The sequence below is a fragment of the Phycodurus eques genome, chromosome 13 (assembly GCF_024500275.1).
Source record: "Phycodurus eques isolate BA_2022a chromosome 13, UOR_Pequ_1.1, whole genome shotgun sequence".
Lineage (NCBI taxonomy): Eukaryota > Metazoa > Chordata > Actinopteri > Syngnathiformes > Syngnathidae > Phycodurus > Phycodurus eques.
This window is the reverse complement of record NC_084537.1, coordinates 17,523,832-17,547,691: the sequence shown is the minus strand read 5'-3', so window position 1 is coordinate 17,547,691 and position 23,860 is coordinate 17,523,832. Positions and strand designations below refer to the sequence as shown.

General features: G+C 39.1%; 1 protein-coding gene across 2 annotated transcripts; it reads left to right on the top strand.

Annotated features, from left to right (window-relative positions):
* Positions 1–10,187: 10,187 nt before the first annotated feature.
* vangl2 (VANGL planar cell polarity protein 2) lies at positions 10,188–22,392 on the top strand. Of its 2 annotated transcripts, none has more exons than XM_061695103.1 (7): positions 10,188–10,557; positions 10,964–11,087; positions 12,196–12,803; positions 13,688–13,821; positions 14,337–14,472; positions 16,741–16,990; positions 19,967–22,392. In XM_061695103.1, exons 1-7 carry the CDS (start codon positions 10,487–10,489, stop codon positions 20,225–20,227), a joined length of 1,584 nt encoding a protein of 527 aa, XP_061551087.1. In that variant the 5' UTR covers positions 10,188–10,486; the 3' UTR covers positions 20,228–22,392. The 2 variants fall into 2 exon arrangements, with proteins under 2 accessions (XP_061551087.1, XP_061551086.1); XM_061695102.1 differs by having other exon boundaries at positions 10,395–10,557; positions 19,941–20,086.
* The last annotated feature ends 1,468 nt before the right edge of the window (positions 22,393–23,860 follow it).

Below are 23,860 nucleotides of genomic sequence, written 5' to 3'. Positions count from 1 at the left end.
AACTTTGAGGTGCTCTTTATTTATATCTGCCACCCATGATTACTAGTAATCGGTGTCAGTCTATTTCTAATTTTGAGACAAATAAATTGTTAAAATGTGTATACATATTTGTAATAATGTTAACAAATACATATATAATTGTAAAAATAGCTTCAGTGTAATTTGTTTCCATGTACATTGTATTTTAATGTTTAAATTGACATTGATAATAGCAACAGTTTTATTTCCTTTTTAAGTCTACATTTTGTGCTGAATTTAATTCATAGATCTGAGTTTTTATGTATGTGTGTATGTCTGTATATATATATAAATACAGACACACATATATATATATACAAAAAAAATAAAAAATAAAAAATATATATATAAATACAGACACACATATATATATATATATTTTTATTTTATTTTTTTATTTTTATTTTTTATTTTTTTTTGAATCCCCGACGATGTCCAGTTGATGTTTAAACACGGAGCCTTGCCCCGCCTCTTCCGCCCCACTTCCCAGCGGGCAGGCAGTGATGGGCGGGGTAAGGTTGTTGGTGGTGGGGGGGGGCTTCCACGGCCAAGCGGAAAGAAAGTGGAAAGTGAGACAAATAGCTGCATGGACATTCTGCCATAAGTAAGTACTCGTTTTAAGTTTCAAACGTCTTCAAACGCGAGTGTTGGGGTCGCGTGAGCTCGCTATGAGCGGCGGTGGCGCGGGGTTGATGGAAAAGCTTTTAGAAGTGGAGAGAAAGGAGAAAAGGGGCAGGTTAGCTTCGTCGTGGATGGGCTCAAACAATGGTGGAGAGGACGCGATGGTCGGCTCTTTTCTTTTTTCTCTCTCTCTGTCTCTCTTTTTTTCTCGTCTTGTTCCAACCATGGCCAAGCAACTTGAGGCGACTCATTGTTGTCCTCGTCCGCGTAGAGCCACGTAAGCCTCGAGCTTTTTAGCCGGGAATGAAGCGACAATGACTGGGAGGGTGAAGTCAAAATTGGGCCGACGCCGGCGGACCGTTTGGCCGTGGAAGTCATTCATTTAGCGGGGAGGGGAGCAAACATTTCGTGGTGTGCGGCCCATTGTCCTATCACCACAAAAGACCTACAGTACACTTATTTATGTTTTATTTTTCAACCCTGTTATCTCAACTGTGCCTCCACTCTAACACTTTACTGCCAAAATGCCTGGAAACAGCCGTAAAAAGTTAAATGGGTGGCCTCCCAACATGTATGTGTTTGGTCCAATAACTAACTGTAAAATGCCTCCAGTTGTAGGCTCGACTCCCAAATTCCACAATGCAGTATTCCACATTTTATGACTGAGTTACATTTTCTTGATAGAAAGACTTCAAGGCAAGAATGTTTAATTGTCATTTAGAAGCACCTGAAAGTGAGCCAATTGCTGCCACCAGCAGAATGTTTTTGCATATGTTAAATTGCCTACGTTTTAACTTGTTTTACGTAATGCTTATACAATTATTTATTTTAAATTATTTTACATTTTAAAGCAGTATGTTATGGTTGACATTTTTATGCAGTATGTTTTGTTTTCGCATGACTTAACGTTCTCTTTTAACATTATTCTTGTTTTGCGTTTTTTATGTAATGTTTTGCTTTTTTTTTTTTTTACTCCTTTGACATTGAAACAGTGTTTAACATCTTCCATATGTTGTATGCAATGTTTATGATGTAATGTGATATTTTTGACAATTTTGTTTGTACACATATATATATATATATATATATATATATTACGTTTTTAAGTGGTTTGTTTTTTCAAAATGTTTTAGTTTTTACACACTATGCTTGGTATTTTTATGTAATTTTGTAATTTTTAAAAATATTTTCTGTTGTTTTTTCGGTTTTTTTTATAGTTTAACTTGGTATGTTTAACATTTTTGATAATGTGTTTGTTTTATACTTAGTATGATTTCTAGTTGTTTTATGTTTATGTAATTTTATTAGAAATATTTTTACATAGTTTGAGTTTGTATAATTTTTTTTTTTTTTAAATGAGTTTAGTGTGGTATCTTCCACATTTTTATGCAATATGCTTTCTTTTTTTTTTAAACTTAAATTTCACATTTTAACATAACATGATGTTTTTGTGAAATGTTTTACATAAGCTTTGTGCTTTGCTCCAAGCCAATGAAAACCTCCTTGGAGGAAATAAAACAAAATAAAACAGGCGCAAGCTCATGGATTGTTGAGATTTACGGACTTATCTTTCAATGTAGAAGCAGCAATTGTTACTGATTGTATGAAATAACAGCAGGGTCCGTCTAATTTTTCTTGTTAATTTGCATATTTGAATTAAAAAAATACATTAGACCAGTTTACACGGAAAAGGGTATAGCAAAGCTGTAATTTGTACATTTAAAAAAAATTCCAGTTGATGAAAAATATTAGTTTGTTTGTTTCAAGTGCTCTCATTGTATTTTCTTTACTTCAATGTACAGTGGGGCACCGTACTGAAATGTTTAATTTTTGACCAAAGGATTTTCTTGAATTGAATACAGTTTAATTTGCGGACCTGGATGCAAGGAGCGATGTTGACATTAAGAAAAATTACGAAACTTTGCATTTTGGTCATGTTACAGTTAGTTTAGACATGAATGTTTTTGTACATGTATCTGTCCTCCAAGCTGACGCACTATTGTCCATAGATTACAAGCCAGTGGGTAGCCTACTGGTGATGGGAGGATCTGCTGCTTAAACGTTTATGTTTCTCTCAGATAAACCAGACCGAGCCCGCGATTAATTATTTCCAAACAAGCAATCAATTTCTCAAAGGTCGTGTCGACGATCACACACAATACACATCCCTGCTCTGGTGTGAATGGTACAGTGCCCCCCCCCACCCCAATACTGTCTCAGTCTACATAAATGTATTGACAGGCGGGGAGATGTCTTACTTAGATTATCACATCTCATCAATTGGTTTTGTAATAACTTTTTAAAATTGAACAGAGACTTTGTTGACACCCTGTATGTTTTGGTGTTTCGTGCAAGGAGGTAAAAGTTCATTGATTTGATGTCGTAGAGACGTACCGAATGAAGTGTCCATTACACACACACACACACACACACACACACACCTGCTTCAGGTTGCTCGCCATGTGTGCAGGAGGGGTCTGGCAGTAGCAGTTGTCTTTCTTGCTTTAATGATGTCGTGGTGGTGTTCTACTGTGCGTGTGTGCGTGTATGTGTGTGTGTGTGTGTGTGCGCACATATATTTACACAGTTGGTCTAGCAGGACTCAAATGGCCACTGGCTGGAGCTGGGCGGCAGACAGCGGTGTTCCCAGAATGCTTCGCCGTCGGGGCAGCTTCCCCCTCGAAATGTTTGATTCCTCTGTGGACGCGTCGTGTAACCAGGGAGGAAGCCTAATTGCTACAATTAGCATTCCACGCTATACTGGCGACAGATAGCTTCAATAAGTCAAGAGAAGCATTTTGGTGTGTTTCTTCTGTATCATTTAGTAAGCTAACGAGAAATCTAATTTTAAAATTTTAGTTTAATTTTAAATTATTTTTTTCAAGTGAGTTATTTTTCATTTATAGTTAATAAAACACAAGGTACATTAAATTTGTTTTAGACTTTAAATTCTTTAAAAAAAAAAATTAGATCTAAATTTGAAAAAATAAAACTTCATTTCAATAATATACAAAATTAGTGTCACACACAACAAACAATCAAACAAATACTGTAAATTCAGTTTGGACTTGGAAGAATTACAGATTTGTTTATATTTTTAAAATCTAAATTTAAAAACTAAATTGACACTTTCATTTACATTTATAGTCAAGATTTTTTTTTTTTTTTTCCAAACAGGATATAACATAAATTTTTTTCCTTGTTTTTTTATATCAAAATTTAAGAACTAAATTGACACGTTTTCATTAACATTCATATACAAGATTTTTTTTCCCTCTTTCATAGACAAAACACAGTACATTTGGTGAATACAAATATATCCTAAATACCACAATATTTTGTTGCCCAAATTCCCATAGTGGACACATTATTTGTACTTCTTTTAGATGACAAACAAATTGAGTGTAATCCTATCAGATCTCCATCCCGAGCATTAATTATGGTAAGCCTGTGGGTCAACTGCCCAAAAGCCTTGTGATAACTGTAGTGTTTTCACTACAAGCTTATCAAAATGGAGGAATAATACGTCTTTGCTCTGCATTCTTGTAAAGTACATTTGACATGCAGTCCTTTCATTATTTTACAGTAAACAGTGCGGTTGTGCTCGTAAATCACCTTTTTAATAGCTTTTTTTGTGTCTGCCTCTGAAAGCATTTTTATGGGCTTCGTCATTATGTCATTTGTAATAGTTCATGCAGTACATTATCAGCGGCTTGTCAGGTGACTCTCGGGGGCGGTTTTGACGGTGGGGTAGAGTTTCATCGTCCTGAGTGTGTCTTTATCATCCATTTGCGTCACAACATTTCCCTTTAACATAAACGTTGTTTGAAGACCATTTGAAGCACTCGTGGTTTTCATGGATGTGAAGACGACTGACCCGGTGATGAATAGGGAACCCGATCCACACCACCGCTGGACCACACCTGTTTGGATCAAATGTTCGGTCACGTTCTCACTGACAGTCTTGCCCAATAGTGTCACAATTATGCATTTCTAGCGTTGTTTTAGCCTGTTTGCAGTCCAAAATGTGCTCATATTTGCCTCAAATTACAGTAGTGGTGGGACAAAATACAGGGGCATCCCAATAAATTTGAATGTCCATCCATCCATTTTCTGTACCGCTATGGTACACAAAATCCACGTATTGGTTTCATATCTCAGTTTTGTGGTCACAGGGTTCAGTTTGTTACACGTTGACTCTTAGGAAAATCAATTGTCTCGTATAGTTAAGTTAAAATTGAAACAATGAACGCAGGAAGTATGTTCACGCACATTATTATTATTGTTGTTGTATTATAATTAAATTATTTAAAGGGGGCGTATTTTGCCACATAAATTTTTTCTAGTATTTGGGATATAATATTGTCTCTATGGTGCCTCAGTAAACATGTGAAATATGAATTCAAATCATCCACGCATTCCTGAGTTCCAGACGCTTTTCTGCCGAGAGGCCTGAAATCAGCTAATTCGAATTTCTCGAGCTTGTCTACGTCACTAGCGAAGATCTCTGCCTACCTCTCCGCTCCCGAGCCAGCGCTGTCAACATAACAAACGCATGCGCTCTCACAAGTGGGTCTCCTACACAGAGTCTTAGCCAAATATGGACGAAGCAGATACAAAACTTGGTCAAACAGAAGTAGCTGTCAGATGGGCCTTTTCTGGACACTCGTACGACAAAACCAAGGTGTGTTTTTTTTTTTTTTTTTTTTTTTTTTAAATTGTTTATTTAAATTTTTTTTTTTTTTTTTTTTTTTTTAATAAATGAAATTGACACTTATATACTAAGACCATGAATGAGAGTCACTCTATGGTCTAAATAGGCAAATAACCCTTTAATAATCAGAAATATTTGCAGTTCGATCGCTGTCAGCGGAGTACAGTGACGGGTAGAATAATTAGATACTCTTCCATTGGATGGCGAAAGATATGATCAGTCTGTCTCCCCACCTGTTGGAATTCATACAACTAATACATAAGACTGAATAAGTCGCGGCTCCCTGCAAATATATCAGCTTTGTGTTCAACTAAACAAGCCCAGATTTTATGTGGAAATGTGGAACAAAACAAGTCAACTAAACAAGCCCAGATTTTACACAAAGTACATTTGTGACTAAGTTGAGACAGGATTATTATTTCAGTAGTCATACTTTTTATATTTGTTTGGTGGTTTACCGTAAAGGTTTTTCTAACGTAAAATAGGTGTCGTGGCTCATCAAAGGTCTACTGATGATAATAATACCTGAATGAGCTCAGCTCACGCCTAAAGTTTGCTCTATAAACTTGATCTTTATGTTATTAGCAGCATTGATATATATATTTCCCGTCGGGTTCATAAATATTGGGACATGGACACAGTTCTCCTCTTTTTGGGTCCAAGCACCACCATAATGGATTTGAAATGAAACAAACCTGATGTGCTTTAACAGCAGACTTCCAACTTTAATTTGAGGGTATTTTCATTCAAATCGGGTAAACAGTTTGTGTACATGATATGCCTCCCACTTTTTAAATGCTGGCTAGCTGCATGCCAGCATCGCGTAGCCTCGGGTGAAGCAAAGTTTCTGTCAGTTATGAACATTTCGGTATCGTGGCTCATTTTCCTCCAATATATCAATTATCGTTAATATTATCGTTGTCATTGACGCAAGATCATGCTTACGCTAAGACATAGTTCTTATCCACAAATGCAGCATCTTCAAAGGCTCCATCTGCTAGCTGCCTAAATACGCATTTAGTTTATAGCAAAGTAATGACATAATTCAGGTTTTTCTGTCATGGCTGAGCATGCTACGAATGCTAAGAGAGGCTCTATGTTTCCACTTGAGCACACCACCCGGGCCTCCTCATCTATGGCGGCCACATGTGTCTCATTACGTGCCGTAATGGCAGCGTGAGGTCATGATTGCAATAGTATGTGAAAGGTTTAAGAGGTCAGTGGTAAAATTCTAAACGTGAGACGTCTTGATTTAAAGCGGGAAATGCCCGTTCAGCGGTCATGTGGAAATTCTTTTAAATTGTATGAATGCTATACAGTCAGTGAGTGAGCTTTTTGTGTCGCAAGCTGTTCAATTGTCCAAGTGCAAAAACATCACCTGACACACTGCAAATTCAATTAAGCCTCCTCCTCGTTGTTGGTAAACACAGAAAATGACAAGTAGAAATGTGGAAAAAAATGTAAGTCATGGCTTAAAACTACATCCAATGTTCTACGCAAATGATGTGACAATATATTTTGTGTTTAGTTAGCAAGCATTCAACCTTGCAAAAATTTTAATAGTATTGGGATGAACCTAAACACAATATTTTAACATAATATTCTACATAAATGATAAATTTGAAGTTATTTAGTAAGCATTTAACTTTTCTAGCCATCTAGATTTGTTATTCCAAATTTGTTTTTGTTATTCCAAAGTGAATGAAACCGTTACTTATCAAAGAATATGTGTGAAAAAAACTACACTTCAAATATTTTAAAATAATATTCTACACATATGATGACGAATACTGTGTTTAGTTACCATCCAACCAATTGTAGCATTGCTAATCCAAAAATGGTTTGTCATAGTTTATCAAAGAATATTTGGACAAAAGTATTTTTAAATGTTCTACACAAATAATGATGAATTTGAATATACTTTGTGTTTATTTAGCATACTTTTCGTACCCACACTCAAAACACAAAACATTCATCTCAAAGCATTTTTCCCCATTGAAATGAATAGAAATGCCATTAATCTGTTCTGACCCCCCCAAAAAAATATATTTTTAATGTTTTTAATGAGAAATTGCACTTGAGTATTGTACTTTATAAAACAAATAACATAAAATGTAAATGAATAAACACTTTATGCATCATGATTAATTGTGCGAACTCCTTGTGTTGGGGGCCTTGACCACCAGGAGGCAGTATAATAGAGACAGGCAGATATACATGGACATTTACAACTACTTAGTCAGAAGTAATGTTATTCATTTTTCACATAGTATTAAGAATATGCTTGTGATTATGTCTGTCTACGTGTTGCTCCACCATTTCTTTCAATATCCGTTGCTTGAAGGGTTTATAACACGGCGACATCAATGCTATACGTTAGCCCGTCTGTGGTGTTTTGCATTCTGTGTTTGCGTTAAGCTAGTGGACATAAATGGGCTCTCTCTATTGCAGGTTTTCACCAATAGCGGGTGCGTCTGGCAAGAAATGATGGCATGAGTTCACCGTGTCACACACATGCCAATCCTAGATGTTAACCAAGAGTGATCCTGTTTTAGTATTTTTTTGGGCAGGAAATGGATTTTAATAGGCTAATGTAAGCTCAGGACACCATTACAGCATCATGGCGATGCTTCATTCCTTCCAGAAGGCCAATGGAAAACACCCCTGTTTTCCATTTCCATCCACGCCCACCTTTTATCCACTCACCAGCGTATTACAGCCTGGTATCCCCCTTGGCCGCTTTTCTATTTTGGTCTATTTTGTGTGTTTGGCGGGAGGGCAGCGTAGCAGAGGGCGGTGTGAGGTCATGTCACCGCGGCAACTGTCAACCTACGACCCCCACTTCGCCCCTCCTTCTTTCATTGCCATGGAAGTGGCGAGGCCCAGTTTCCACGGGGACGGGTGAAGCCCCAGAAGGAATGTGAGACGGCGTGCGGGGAAGAAAAGGGGGAGGCCAAACAAGTTTTTTGTTTTTGTTTTTGTAAGAACGCCGTAATCCAATATGGCTGCCTTTGTTTCGGCGCTAGTAGCGGCGTCAGGAGATGACTAAACGCCGCCAGGAGCGTTTTGGCTAGCGCTCATCGCCAAAAAGGAGGTTATATTGGGTTAATGTGCCACAACGCTCGCTTTGATTCCCACGCTGGGGGTGATGGGAGATGCCGTTTTACTCCACCTGGCGGCCATTTTACACTTCCTTATGGATTGTGCCGCATGGTGTCGCTACATGACCCATCTGTGTCATATCATTCAGCAGTCGGCCAGTTTAGCTGTCATCACTACATTATACTTTTCTGACTCTAGATCTGTGCGATAGACACAATTTTATATTCCAATATAGGTAGCTTTATTAGTATTATTTTATTTATAACAATATATTCTGATAAATCCTTAAAATTACATTAATGGACATTTTTTGTCCTTTTCTATATTTGTTTATAAAATGCATATTTTAGAGCACACCATTAAATGAATAAAAGATTAATAATAATAACAAAACACATCCAGTGACCAAATAAATATCATTCAAAATATCTGGTTTGACATCTTTTCAAGGAATGCAGTAAAGTGCAAATAATTAAATGATGATAATGATAAAAAAGATTGTACGATAGATGCATCTGTATATCTTTATATCATATCTACTGACTGGATTATTTTTAGATTTTCGTAACTCTATTGTGCAAAGTGGTGGTTATTATCAACAGGTGAGAGGAGTTAACGCATTAATCATATTGTTGGCTGTTATTAAAGATATGAAGATGGTGCACGCATACATTTGACTGAACATGATGTGGACTTTTTTTTTTTTTTTTTACTACTGTAATTTCTCGTGTAGAATACATACACATTTTTGCAAAATAAAAAAGAATAAAAAATTTAGTGTGCATGAAAAATTACAATTGCCAAAATTGGTCAACGTTAAGATGACAAAAATCAACGCAGCGCTTCCATGCTACTACCTCGTAGCGACTTTGTATAGACGTATACCGGTAACTAGGGGTGTTTGACGTAACATGGGATCGGATTTAGCGTCTTAGTTTACTAGATGACAGAAACATTCACCTGTGAATTTGTAATATACCTTGGGCATGCATGTAATTATAATTCTGTAGACTAAGTAACTGCTTCCGTAGACTGATGTATCAGTGTCATCGGCGCAAGCACACAGGGCGAGGCAAGTGTTTTCCGCTTTCGTTTTTCTTGGCTTTATATGCCTATCATGAGCAAAGGTAGACGTTTTTTGTTTACTTCAGAGGATTGTAAAATTTCTTTGAAAACCCCAATAAAATACAAGTTACTACGCGGATATTGTTTCACGTTTTGAGCGTGATTACCAGCAGTTATTGGGTGTGTGGTGGTGGTGGTTTGACATAATTCGCCAAAGGAACTGAGAGCCGATTAATGTATTCCAGATTAGTTTTTGTTGTGCCAGACTTCCGGTTTAGTTCTGTTTTTCTTCCTAACAATGTGTAGTTTTGATATAAGTATGTTCAGTAAATTGTTCATTGATATTCCCTTTCTTCTGCACCACAGGTGCGTATTATAAATAGGTAGAAGGAAAATTCAGCTGTGAAAGTGCGATTTTGGCAGTGCCTATTGTACTCGAGTGTATTATACATGAGAAATTATTATTGTTGTATTTATTAGTATTATGCAAGCTGGCGGTTTAAAATGAATAAATAGCAAGAGGAGTGATCGCACTAATCATATGAAATGTACACCCAGTGTACCGTGGACAATTACATTTTTATTTTCATTCTGCTTATTTCTATTGTGCATGGTGGCGCTTATTCTAGCATAGTGTGATAGTTATTGGTTTGTCTTTCAGATCACGACCACCTCTGCTCTCCCTGCCTTGACTCTCCTACCCACCATCCTCTCCCGCCCCTCTCCTCCTCTTCCTCTTTCCCCCGCCCCCCTGGCCCACCGCCTTCTCCCACGGCTCCCTCCTCGACCTCCAAGATAGATTCCCTCAGGAGCAAGGTTGACCTGCTCAAGCTGCCGCTGGCCCTCTCAACCAAGTCTATCTCAGAGCGCAAGAGCCAGCTGGGCGGCGTCGGCAAGCCGTGCAGCACGGGCGGAGGAGGAGGAGGAAGCGGGGCTCGCAAAGCCCGCTCGCCGCCCACCGGAGACATGGACAACGAGTCGCAGTATTCGGGATACTCGTACAAGTCTTCCCACTCCCGGAGCTCCCGCAAGCACAGGTGGGGGTCGCACCGCACCTACATTTTGCCTTTCAAAAAGACAGCTTTGTGGCTGTGTTCTGAATAATTCACTAATTTCCTAAATCTTCTGTAATAAACACTGAACAGTGTGTTTTACAAACAAAGCTTTATATGCCTATCTGTGTTGTGATGTTGCTTTTTCTGTATCAGCGCAATGCATCATAGGGTACTGTGTATTAATTTTGTAGTGAATAGCGGTGGTTCATTAATGTTCAAGATGCTTTCAGGGCACTATGTAGGGGATAACCGATACCCACTACAAATTTAAACAGCATTACAAAATGGCAAACTCACTATATAGTGTATCGGGAGTAATTCTGAACGCAGCCTTCCTGTGTTGTTCCCCGTGATGTCATCATCGAGTGGCCCACTTCATATCTGGCAGGGATCGGCGGGATCGCCATCGCTCCAAAAGCAGAGATGGCAGCAGCCGCGGAGACAAGTCGGTGACAATTCAGACGCCCGGAGAGCCGCTGCTGGATGCAGAATCCACTCGCGGAGATGACCGGGTCAGTGAACTCTCTGCTTTTCAGGTTGGCTACACATGTAACTGTTGTCTGTACAGGTAAGATCCGAATCTGATTAACATTTTTCATGTTGCCAAGGTATGAAAAGTGTCCAAATATTGGATAGAGCCAGCTTCATGGGCCAAAAACTCATTTTCAAACCTTGACAGGCAACCCTCTGGTTTTCATGTTAGTTACACTTCTACTGTAAATGTTGTCCATCCAGGCAAGATCCAAATCTGATTTACATTTTTTAGTGACGCACTGAAATGAAAATTCTTGGCCGAAATGGAGAACCGAAAATGAGGAAGTAAGGCCGAAGACCATGACTGCACAGCTGCCAATCTATAGAAATTCACTTCCTAAACAATTTGTCTGAATTTCCATATTTTTAATATGATGTTAACAATATTACCGTGGAGCAGTTATTGGAGTATATTACGTAATAGGATAAAAAGCCTTCTGGATACTGTTCAATTGCACAACATAATCATTACTCAATAAATCCTAATCATTAATAAATTATGGCTTCAATGTACTTGTACAAATCTCTTCTGTTGCATGCTTTATTGAATTTCCCGCATCCACTATTGCTGCTGAAATGATGCATATTTCCCCATTGTGGGTCTAATAAAGGCATGAAAAACCTGGAAGTTTCATTTTTTTATGTTTTCAGAAAATGGGAAAAAATATATATCTGGTAGCATAACCACTTTTCAGGGAAAGTACAGAGAATTGAAATACAACATAGTGCTTCAAGTAACATTCGAGGTATGTCTACCATTAAAAAGCATCCAGTAAAAGTGCTAAAAGATGAACTGTTTCAGAGGTTGAGTTTCAGGAACACAAGATTGTTAACTTGTTCTGGAAGCCTAACTGTGATGCCTCATTCGGACCATTAGAGTTACCATGTAAAATGAGTACGTAGATAAAAGACGGAGAAGAATATAGTGAAAAGAGAAAAAAGAAAAACATGAAAGCCAGAATATAAGAAAAACATGAAAACCAAACATCTAACCCTAGGCAAGCAGCTCTCTGGTTTTCACGTTGGTTACACCTTAAACTTGGAGAGGGTTCAGATCATTAATAGGCCCTTCTTATTGTCTGGCAGGATGACAACTGGGGCGAGACCACAACTGTGGTCACGGGGACGTCGGAGCACAGCATCTCCAACGAGGACCTGACGCGAGTCACCAAGGACCTGGAAGAGTCGACGCCTCTGGAGTGCAAGCGCTTCCTGGGCCCAGCACTGGGCGGCTGCCTGAGCTTTTTCGCGCTGGTGACGCCGCTGGCTTTCCTGGTGCTGCCGCAAGCGCTGTGGCGCGATGCCCTGGAGCCTTGCGGCACGCCATGTGAGGGCCTCTATGTCTCGCTAGCCTTCAAGCTGCTAGTGCTGCTCATCTCTTCGTGGGCCCTGTTCCTCCGGCCGCCGCGCGCCACCCTGCCGCGCTTCTTCGTCTTCCGCTGCCTGCTCATGGTGCTGGTCTTCCTCTTCGTGGCGTCCTACTGGCTCTTCTATGGCGTGCGTGTGCTGGAGCCCCGTGAGCGTGACTACCGTGGCATCGTAGAGTATGCGGCCTCGCTGGTGGACGCGCTGCTCTTCATCCAGTACCTGGCGTTGGTGCTGCTGGAGGTGCGCCACCTGCAGCCCGCCTTCTGCCTCAAGGTGGTGCGCAGCACAGACGGGGCTAGTCGGTTCTACAACGTGGGCCACCTCAGGTTAGTGCCAAAACCTAGCTATACATTTTCTATAACCCTTATTCTCATTCTCTTGTGGGCATTAGTGGTAGCGCTCTGGATTATTTTATATTCTATCTGGCAGACAGAACTATGTGTGAGAGCATTGGTAGTCCCACAGGGTTCAATTTTAGGGCCGCTGCTCGTTTCTTTGTATTTGCCTTTGGGTTCCATCTTGAGAAAGCATGGAATTTCCTTCCTTTGCTATGCTGATAGTTAGATTTATGTACACTAAAGAAAAAAAGATGGAGTTTTCTTAAAACTGCTTTTATGATGTGTTGAAGACAAAGTTCGGATGGCCTTGAATTTCTTTAATGGAAAGAAAACCGAAGTGATGGTGGTTGCAAGTCAATCGCAGGGCACATACAGACAAACAAGCATTCGCAGTCACATTCACACCTATGGAAAGTTTCAATGAAGTGAACAGTACCAGGAGAAAACACACACACAGGAGGCCCTGAGCTGAAGTTCGAACCGTGAACCTCTCAACTTTGAGGGAAACGTGCCACTAGCCCACTGTGCTGCCTAATTAAAAAATGTATATTGTAAATAATAATGCCCTCGCGCCAGGTTTTTCCATCCTGAACAGATACCTGGTCTAAGGTCAGCCGTTATCTTTTTTTTTTTTTTAAGACTCCTCCAAACAATTATCATCGTCAAAGCCAAAGGTTAAGCAGAGCTGCAGTGTTGTTGAATGCACAGATCAGCATTGACAACTGATAGGCAGCACATGAACAGACTACAGTATATGCAACGACACGTTAGCAGTCAGAATAGCCAATACACAGCTGGTAAAACCCATATGAACATTACCAACATACAAAACGAATAAAAGAAAGTGACAAAGCAGCTACCTTGTGTTGTAGTATCCAACGGGCAGCCGTGTGGGTGTTGGACCATTACTACAACGACTTTCCCGTCTACAATCCCGCCCTGGTCAACCTGCCCAAGTCCATTCTGTCCAAGAAGATGACAGGCTTCAAAGTCTACTCGTTGGATGGTAAAGATGGCCGCCTTTTAACGCAGAGTAAAAATCATACAAATGTCCTATATCGGAGCCGTAACAGAAGATCGGGCTTTACCTTGGACACAGAATCCAGCAAAAGTTGATAGATGACACAACTGAGATATGTATCCGGATATAAAAATGTGTTGTTTGCTTGTCTGTGCTTTGTGCGTGAAAAATGTGAAACTTTCAAACATTTTTAAGCTTTTTTAAATATTTATTTACAATAACATTGCCCAGTGCTGGATGTTTTACGCCACCAAAAAAAATCTACAAAACAATTTTGCATTGTACAGTTAGTAATATGGGTACATATGGACTCAAAAAAAAAGTGCCTCAATGTAACGCACAATCGGTAGTTTTTAAAATGACTAAAAATGCGTTTTTAAAAATTAAAGTCCAGCCCTAAATAACGCTTTCCCTCTGTATAGCTATGTTGTGTGTCAAAAATATATTTAATAATTACACAAAAACATTTGTGCAAAAAATAAAACATAATTCCCCCACAGAAAATCCCGCCAACAATTCGACAGGCCAGTCGCGCGCCATGATCGCCGCAGCCGCCAGGAGGCGAGACAACTCCCACAACGAGTTCTACTACGAGGAGGCGGAGATGGACCGTAGGATCCGCAAGCGCAAGGCCAGGTAGAGAGACACCAACACAACCAACTTAGCTTGAGCTTGTATGTAGGGGGGGCAATGGTTTAACTTGCATGAAGAATGTGTGCTTTGAAGTGGTCTGTTATATCCCCACTCTACACTAGGGGTAGTCAACCCTCATTCCAAATACTAGCGAATCAGAAATGAATCGTTTCCCCTTCCACTACACCGAAATAAAAGTCCAACAAATGAAAAATCTACTTGCACATTTTGGCTGATGTGTTTTAGCTGCCGAATGTCCCTTAGGAATTTTTTTTTTTTTTTTTTTAATAAATTACTTTAACCGGGATCTGTCGCAGTACCTTGACCAAAGGTAGAAGTTTTAGCTGTCGGCGCCCTAAATGCTTGCTGCCTAGAGCCTACATTCCTTGGAACAAGCTGCCGCCTTTCCATCTTGTCAGCTAGCTACTTAACCTACTTAGCTACCCAGCTCTCGTAATCTTTCACAATGTGTTGGATAAAGTTTCTCAAATTCAATCTGATGTGTTAACCGGCTTTGTTTGTGGCACTCCATCAATATCCGTGCTGCTACTCAAAGCAGAGAAGCCCCCTTCAGCGGAGAGCTTATTTGTTTTGATTTTAAACAAATTTGATGTAGATCTTGGCGAAGCTACAAATGCATACATGTGCAAAAGCGATGGGCAGTAAGTCAAATTTTTTGTAGACTACAGAATTCATTCTGCTGCTACCATCATGAGCTGCATCACCAATAAGACAAGTGAGCCTGTTCTCGGAGCAGCCATGCAAGCCCAAGCCAATAAATTACCTCCACCTTGCTTCATAAGCAGATCCTTTCTTTCTCTATACTTTGGTCTTTCCATCCCTTTGGTAGAGGTTAATCTTGGTCTCATCAGTCCATAAAACTTTGTTCCGAAACTTTTATGGCTCATCTCTGTCCTTTGCAAAATCCTATCTGGCTTTCCGATTCTTTTTGCATCTTGTACGGCCTGTATATTTCTTCTCTCGAAGTCTTCTTCGAACAATGGATTGCGATACCTTCACCCCTGCCCTGTGGAGGTTGTCAGCGATGGCACGGACTGTTGTTTTGGGGTGTTGTTTTGCAGCACTCGTAATGTTTCTACCATCAACTGCTGTTGATACCCTTGGCCGACCTGTTCGATATCTGTTGCTCAGTAAAGGCCTCTCTATACTCCCGCGGCCGACAAAGCCCGCACTGCATCACGTGAACGACGAATTGGCCTGTGCAAGCCCCTCTGTATCGCTTGACACGCACACGGCAAAAATTGTTGCTGCATGTATAATGCAGCGGAGATCATCTCTCATGATTGGTCTGTTTTAGTCACATGCTGTGATGATGTAATCAGCGTTCCTCCCGCTTGCACATAGCACATACGCTGCTGCCTTCTCGATCGATTTTGCAGCATAATTAAATGTATCATCTGGTCATCTAGGTCCATTTGTTCTAGCAGACTCTGTTCCACGCTATTGTTGTTGCTTTGTTCGGAAAAGAAAGTAAAAACGGCTACCGGAAATGGCCACAAAATGCAGAGGAAACTCCACCCTGTGGCGTCCTAGCCAATACCAGCCGTAGCAACACCCCCGACTTGGAGGAGAACTGCAGCAGACTTTCAAAACAGCTCGAGTATGAAGGCAAACTGCGTGCGGGATAGCCGCAGTGACATCAGCGCAGTCGCCGTCCGCGCGAGTATAAAGAAGCCTTAAACCAGTAGTTTTTCTATTTCAGGGCATTGTAAATTGTTGTACTGGCTATGCCCAATGTTTGTGCAATAGCTCTGATGGATTTTCCCTCTTCTCTCAGCTTCAAACTGGTTTGCTTTTCTCCCATAGACAGCTCTCTCTTCGTTTGCTTAACAACAAATGCAGTTTTCACAGGTGAAACCCAAAGCCAAAAACAACCACAATCTGATGTTGAAGCAATTAATCTAAAAGGCAACACCTGAGCAACTAAAAACAGTCACATGTTCTACTACTTTTGCTCACTTGAAAAGTGGGTGGGTTCAAACAAAAGGTGCTCTGTCCTGAGTTGTTTAACACACCCCGATGTAAATACTATGAAATAAAAGCTGGAATTCTGAGTTTTTGTCTCATGTTCATCTTTTGATCTGGAACCCAAATGTCTTCAATATACAACAAAAAGAGAGGCATTGACCTAGCCGTTCCAATACTTTTCGAGGGGACTGTATATATATCCATCCATTTTTTTCTACAGCTTATCCTCACAAGCTTTATGACAAAATGATATTCCAACTAAAAGTCCCCAAAACGTTCCAGGCTGGTGGTGGCGGTAGAGGAGGCATTTACGCACATCAAGCGCCTCCACGAGGAGGAGGCGGCGTCGACCTCGTCCCCCAAGCACCCTCGGGAGGTGATGGACCCCCGTGAGGCGGCACAGGCCATCTTCGCCCCCATGGCACGGGCTATGCAGAAGTACCTGAGGACCACGCGACAGCAGGCCTTCCACAGCATGGAGAGCATCCTCACGCACCTGCAGTTCTGCATCACGCACAACATGACGCCCAAGGTCAGAAAAATACTCCTGTGCTGTCTGTATAATAGATAGACACATTATTCATCCTGTTGGGGAAATGCAGGTAAATAATAATAATAATTACAATAATCTCTGTGTCCACTAGACGTCATGACCACAACACACACACACACTTCCCTGCAAATACAAATGTTTTATTTTGAATCTTTATTATTTGTGAGAAACACTGATAAAACCATATACAAAAGTATCTACTATTAATTTAAAAGGTATAACATTATTTACATATTAACGTAGCTGCATAATATAATTTAAAAATATATACAGGCATAGTAACACTAAAGCTAATAACAGTATATTACTTGGAAAACTAAAATACATATTTGATTAACATAGAAAACATTGATTTGATATTAAATACAAGTAGATATTTTCATAAAACACATCTTATTAAAACATCTACCCTAATTTCTCGTGAATAATGCGGACCTGTGTATAATACGCACCCCCAAAGTTGACCTAAAATTTTTGGGAAACCATTCTACCTATGTATAATGCATTTTTACAATGCATGATTTTGCTTCTATCCATATGATCAAAACATGAAGTATTATCTGTATTTTGTTAGTATTTTCAAAGAATTATTCTGAAGTTAAGCTCTTTATTTGAACATGTACTACTTTTTATTTACCTGCTCTTATTTTTAAATTCACAGCCCTCTTTTATTTAGTAAATGAGAAAACACACAGTTGTGCTCATATGTTTGATTACCCTGGCATAATTTGTAAGATTGTGTAGAGTTCTTTATAGAAAACATGTGAAACAGATTTTATTTTATTTTAATGGGATTCAAATTAAGATGTCAAGCATTTCAGAAAAACATTATCATTAACCAAAACATAACCATAAAGAAATTAATGATGGTTGTTGTCATCAGTCATATTCTAAAGAAAAAACAATATTTCACAAATTCTGCCTGAGTATGTAAACCTACGAGCACAACTGTGTGTATATATATGCAGTCTTCCGTACCTATATCATATTGGAATGAACGTGTAGGCTACACCTTTTTCATACAGTAACCTATAGTTGGCGGTGGCATACTAGAATGAAAGTCTACACCTTTTTCATAACCTCTCGGTGGTGGTGGCATGTTGGAATTAAAGTGTACAGCTTTTTCATAGCTTCTAGATGGCAGCATACAGCTATAAAATGTGAAAGCTGTTTTCATTTCCCCCTATACCTATGTATAATGCGCACTATTGACTTGACAATTTTCCGAGGGGGAAAAATGCGCATTATACACGAGAAATTGCGGTATTTATTATACTATTATATAATACAAAATTATTGTACTGTTTACATACAAGCATTTGCTAATATTATTAATATGGAAACATTCCATTGTACTGTGGAAAAAAATTACTTTACATATTCACATCAGATCAATATTGAGCTCTGGCTCGGTTGGTATTGTGGGTCATCCAGTGGCTAAAGGGCCACTGGCCCTTTGAAAGGGAGTTCGAATCCTGGCACCGAGTGTCCACATGTCGAAGTGTCCTTGGTCAAGACACTGAACCCTAGTTTTAGCTCCCAGTGGACCTGGCGGCACCTTGCATGGCAGCAGCTGCCCATTGGTGTATGAACGTGTGTGAGTGGGTGAATGTGAGGCTTTGTAAAGCGCTTCGGGCACTGTGATGGTGTAGATAAAGCGCGATATGAGTGCAGTCCATTTTCCATTTAAATATGACTAAAACAATGTTTTCATATTTAATTAAAAAATAGTTCATGGAAAAAATGTAAATATGCTAAATCTCCTTCATTAACATAGAAAATAATAACAAAAAAGTTTACATTTAAAAAAAAAAATTAATAAAACATTCATTTAAGTGTAATTTATTTGTCGGGGGAAAACATCAAAATATACAAACATAAAGAAGCTATGATTAAATCAGATTATATAATTAATCAAACTAATGTATTTATATATCATACCTTGTGGTAAAACTATATGTGTAATTTATTATCATTTATTAATTAAAATCTATTTATAACCCTAATTCCAATTAATTCCGCCAGCTTCTCTGGGCCCGAGCTCATCTAAGATGGGCTGATGCAAAGTGGAAAAGTGTTCTGTGCTCCGACGATTCCACATTTCATATTGTTTTTGGAAATTGTGGACGTCGTGTCCACCGGGCTAAAGAGGAAAAGAACTATCCGGGCTGTTATGGACGCAAAGTTCAAAAGCCAGCATCTGTGATGGTATGGGGCTGTGTTCGTGCCAATGGCATGGGTAACTTACACATCTGTGACGGCACCATTAATGCTGAAAGGTGCACACAGGTTTTGGAGAAACATATGCTGCCATCCAAGCAACGTCTTTCTCATGGACGCCCCTGCTTATTTGAGCAAGACAATGCCAAACCATATTCTGCACGTGTTACAACAGCGTGGCTTCTTAGTAAAAGAGTGCGGGTACTAGACTGGCCTGCTTGCAGTCCAGACAGGTCTCCCATATAAAATGTGTCGCACATTATGAAGCGTAAAATACGACAACGGAGACCCCGGACTGTTGAACGGCTGAAGCTGTACATCAAGCAAGAATGGGAAAGAATTCCACCGACAAAGCTTCAACAATTAGTGTCCTCAGTTACCAAACGTTTATTGAATGTTGTTAAAAGAAAAGGTGATGTAACACAGTGGTAAACATGACCCTGTCCCAGCTTTTTTGGAACGTGTTGCAGCCATAAAATTATACGTTAATCATTATCTGCTAAAAAAAAATAGTTTATCAGTTTGAACATTAAATATCTTGTCTTTGTTGTGTATTCAATTAAATATAAGTTGAACATGATTTGCAAATCATTGTGTTCTGTTTTTGTTTAACACATCTCAATTTAATTGGAATTGGGGTTGTATATTAATTTTAAAAAATTATCCAAAATGTATATTGTTATATATCAGGTTGCTATGTAATTCTTAGATCGCTGCTGTCCCCACACTGTCCAGGCCTTCCTGGAGCGTTACCTGAGCCCAGGGCCCACCATGCAGTACCAGCAGCACAACGACAGGGGGCGCCAGTGGACGCTGGTGAGCGAGGAGCCAGTAACGTCGGCGCTGCGCCAAGGCCTGGTCTTCTCCGTGCGCCGCCTCGACTTCTCCCTGGTGGTCACTGTCACGCCGCTGCCCTTCCTGCGCCTCAGCGAGGAGTTCGTGGACCCCAAGAGCCACAAGTTCGTCATGCGGCTCCAGTCCGAGACGTCCGTTTGAAGGCCCGCGCTCTCCCCGAGAATGGGGGGAGAAAAAAAAAAACCTTCAATCAGCTCCTGATGCCTTGGACTTGTCTTTTTTGTGTTGGTGATGAAACATGCTGGGAAAAAAAGGCATATTTTTTTTCTTTTTTTTTTAACAAAGGCGCCTTTTTTTGTTGTAACCACTTGAACTACGTGACCACCACCACGACTGCGATGCCACATCTTCTCGTCTCAAAAACTGTGACCGCAACACACCACCACTGCTGGTGCCTGACCAATTTACACATTTTTTATTGTTTTTATAGTCTCGTACAAAGTAGGATTGAAAGCCGCACTGACAAAAAAAGAACAACAACAAAAAAACACATTATCCTAATAGCATACTTGCCTAAGTCATTTTTTAAGGTTTTCGGAAAACAACAACAACAAACAAGACCAACAAATTTAACATGAGAGAAGAGTCCAGTTGCCTCGATTCAACTTTTGCGGATTACCGTGACCTGGATGACCGAGAATCTACACAAAGAAATAAACTTTTTTCCGGTATTGATTTTGTGACAGTAAGTTAAAAATAACTTGGGCAATTATGCTGTTAGGCTAATGAAATAGCTTCATATATATATATTTTTTTTAAAGACAAAAAAATTAAAGCGTACTAGAATGAAGTTGCATTTTTCGGGAGTAAAGTCATATTTTTGCAGATGAACAGTTCACATTTTTTTTTCAAGAGCAAAGTGCTAATACTGTGAGACCGAAGTTGTATAAGCAACAAAGTAGGCATACCAATTTTTTTTTTTTTTTTTTTTTTTTTTTTTTTTTTAAATATATAAACCCAATCAAGATTGGGGTTAAAACAGTTGCCGCTGACAAGTTCCTCCGTCGATTAACAGCCTGCTGAATTTCAACGGAAAACAAAGGGAAACCCGAATCCGCGATGGAGGTTTTTGATTGATAGCTGGAGGTGGGATTTTCAGAGTACTCGGTGGAGTTGGGATTTTCAGAGTACTCCGTGACAAGGCCACAGCGTCGGGAAGCTCAAAGAATGTCTCGATTCCTGACTATTTTGAAACCTGATTTCACCTACTTTTTTTTTTTTTTTTTGTTACTGCTATTTTTTTTGTCCAGTCATTCATTGTCTGGCTTGTTAACTTGAATTTAAAAGACATTTTTTTTGGGACTGTTTTGTGGCACTTTAAGCTTCTGACTTTTGTTTTTTTTTTTTTGGAAGAAAAAAAAAAAAAGCTTTTTTTTCTTGAATATAGCTTCATCCTCATGGGATGGCAACTTTTTGAGGGTGCGGGGGACGAGAGTACATTATTGGAAAAGTCAGACTTCATTGAAAAATGTGACATAATCCTTGAAAAATGTGACTTCATTCTTGAATTATGTCTTTATTCTTGAAACTTTTGATTTTTATCCCCCCCCCCTTCAGTGCAGCCTTGATCCTCATTGGTACTCACAACAGAATGTAGCATCTTGTGGTCAAATAACACTTTTCTGATATATGAGAACACTTCTCTCTTTGTATGTTCATGTTTTTGGTTGGCATCGACATTTCACTTTACACAAAAATTACACCTTAACACAAAAAAAATACTAAAAAAAAAAGCAACATTTTGTTTCCAGTCCATATATCTTTAACTACAGATGACACCATAACACTTATTTAGTGCATTTGCTTCTTTTATTTGTCAACTCGTTTTTAATAGCTCATGTGCTTTTGAAAAAATGCATAGTTAAGCAAATTTTTCCTTTAAACTTCAAAATGCAGATTTTTATTTCGTAACAAACCTATCACATTCTCATCCACCATGTCCGTACTTCAGTTTTGTGGATGTTTTCAGAGACTGCATATCAGAAAACCATGAACGCAACCTTAACGCCTTAACTGGCTCGAAGCTGTGCAAGTGTGTCCGGCACATTTCGAACAAAAACATCCAAACAGAACTTCTCACCAGAGTTCTTTAGGGCTCCAAAACTTTACATTTTTCTAATAAATTGTCTTATAATTTCTTTGAAGGTGCCTAAATTATGATGCGATTTTTTTTTTTTCCTGAATGTTTTTTTGCGAGTGGTGTGTAAAAAAACAAAAAGATGGTAATAATGTAGATTTTTATTTTTTTTTGTCTTTGTATTTTTTTTTTAAACTCTTGTTAGCGTTGTATAAAGTGTTGTTAGTATTTTTCCAACATTAAATATCTTAGTCTGTCCAAAAGGTTGCCTTGCCTTCTCTTTGGTTAAGAATCTTGAGAAGATGCGCTACCAACATTGTGCCTTTTTTGTTGAAATGTCTTCTCACATTTTTTGTCTTGTAAAGACTTTTTCTCAAAAATATTATTTTTAAAGGTACAGTTCTTATCTGTCATTTAATTCTTGACTTTTTTTCTGGAAAAAAATATGACTTGGAAAAAAGGGATCTGACTTAGCCTTCAAAAAAGTTTTTTCTCAAAAAACTGACTTCATTCTAATATTACCACTTGGGAAAAAAATTATTTTTCTTTTCACCAAAAAAGAAATGGTATTTTCAAAAATAAGAATATCCTCAGAGTAAGACCTACTGTATTTTTCCAGGTAAAAATCAACCTCGATAAAAATCCCACTTAGTCTGCATAAAACTCGATTTTGTTTTTCAAAATCCATCCCATAGCTTTTCTTTGGAAAAAAAAGACTTCATTCTCTCATAACCACAATCTGACTATTCTCATGAAGTTACAACTTTTTTGTCAAAAAAACAAAAGTTTATGTTGAAAGGAAATACGATTTAAGACTTAATTCTCACATGATTACATCATTTTACTTGAAAACACAGTACAACTTAAAACGTTGAGTAGTTTTACTTTTTTAATATTGTATTATACAGCAGGTAGCACATTTAAATTTGTTTACAACCGAGGAACACTTTGTGTTCCGCTCCACTTGTATCGATAAACGCCGGGTACTCTCTGCAGTTGAATGAACGAGTGCAGTGCACTGAATGCCGTCTCAGTCGGTCTACTGATTGCTTTTGGCTTCGTCTTTCCGGAATAACCCGACCTGCTGCTGTTGTTGCCGACGTTTCAGCTTCTGTGAACTGACCCACCCTACACACATGCACACACACTTAAGCATCTTTGGCTTTTTAGGTTGAATGTCCAACAGGGGAGAGTGTGTGAATTCAATCTTAATTGAGACCAAAATCCCTAATTGAATTTCTATTGTGTGAGTGGAGCATTAACAATGTATAAGTACTATTACCAACCTAATTGCTTTACAACTAAAGTATGCAATGCAACGAGTTTACCTAGTGACATTCAGTAGCAAAATGTGTGTGTACCCGCCAGTGTAAGCAAAGTACTACTCTAGAGAAGTAACAATATTCATACTAGTGACACATTGTCTGTATATGTGAAGTGCTAATGGAGGTTTGTCCCACCGAAATCCAATAGTCGACGGTGGGAAGGTTGCTGATAGAAACCTTTTGCCGCTCCGAGGGCACTGTTTGCTGCACACACAGGGTAAAGGGGGGTGGGGGGGTTGGCCAAGTTCCCCCCAGTTCCACCGCCTCTGGACATCCCCGTTATGAGTTTCTGGTTTTAGGTTAAAGCTATTCATTTTTTCCCTAGGGTATTCAAAGTGAGTATTAATTACGCAATTAAGAGGCTAATTTGGT

Excerpts from the sequence above, each read along its gene's own strand:
- vangl2 (XM_061695103.1), top strand. The coding sequence starts at position 10,487 with ATGGACAACGAGTCGCAGTATTCGGGATACTCGTACAAGTCTTCCCAC. Across the intron at positions 12,804-13,687 it reads TACAACGTGGGCCACCTCAG|TATCCAACGGGCAGCCGTGT; the intron begins GTTAGTGCCAAA and ends CTTGTGTTGTAG. Across the intron at positions 16,991-19,966 it reads CGCACAACATGACGCCCAAG|GCCTTCCTGGAGCGTTACCT; the intron begins GTCAGAAAAATA and ends CACACTGTCCAG.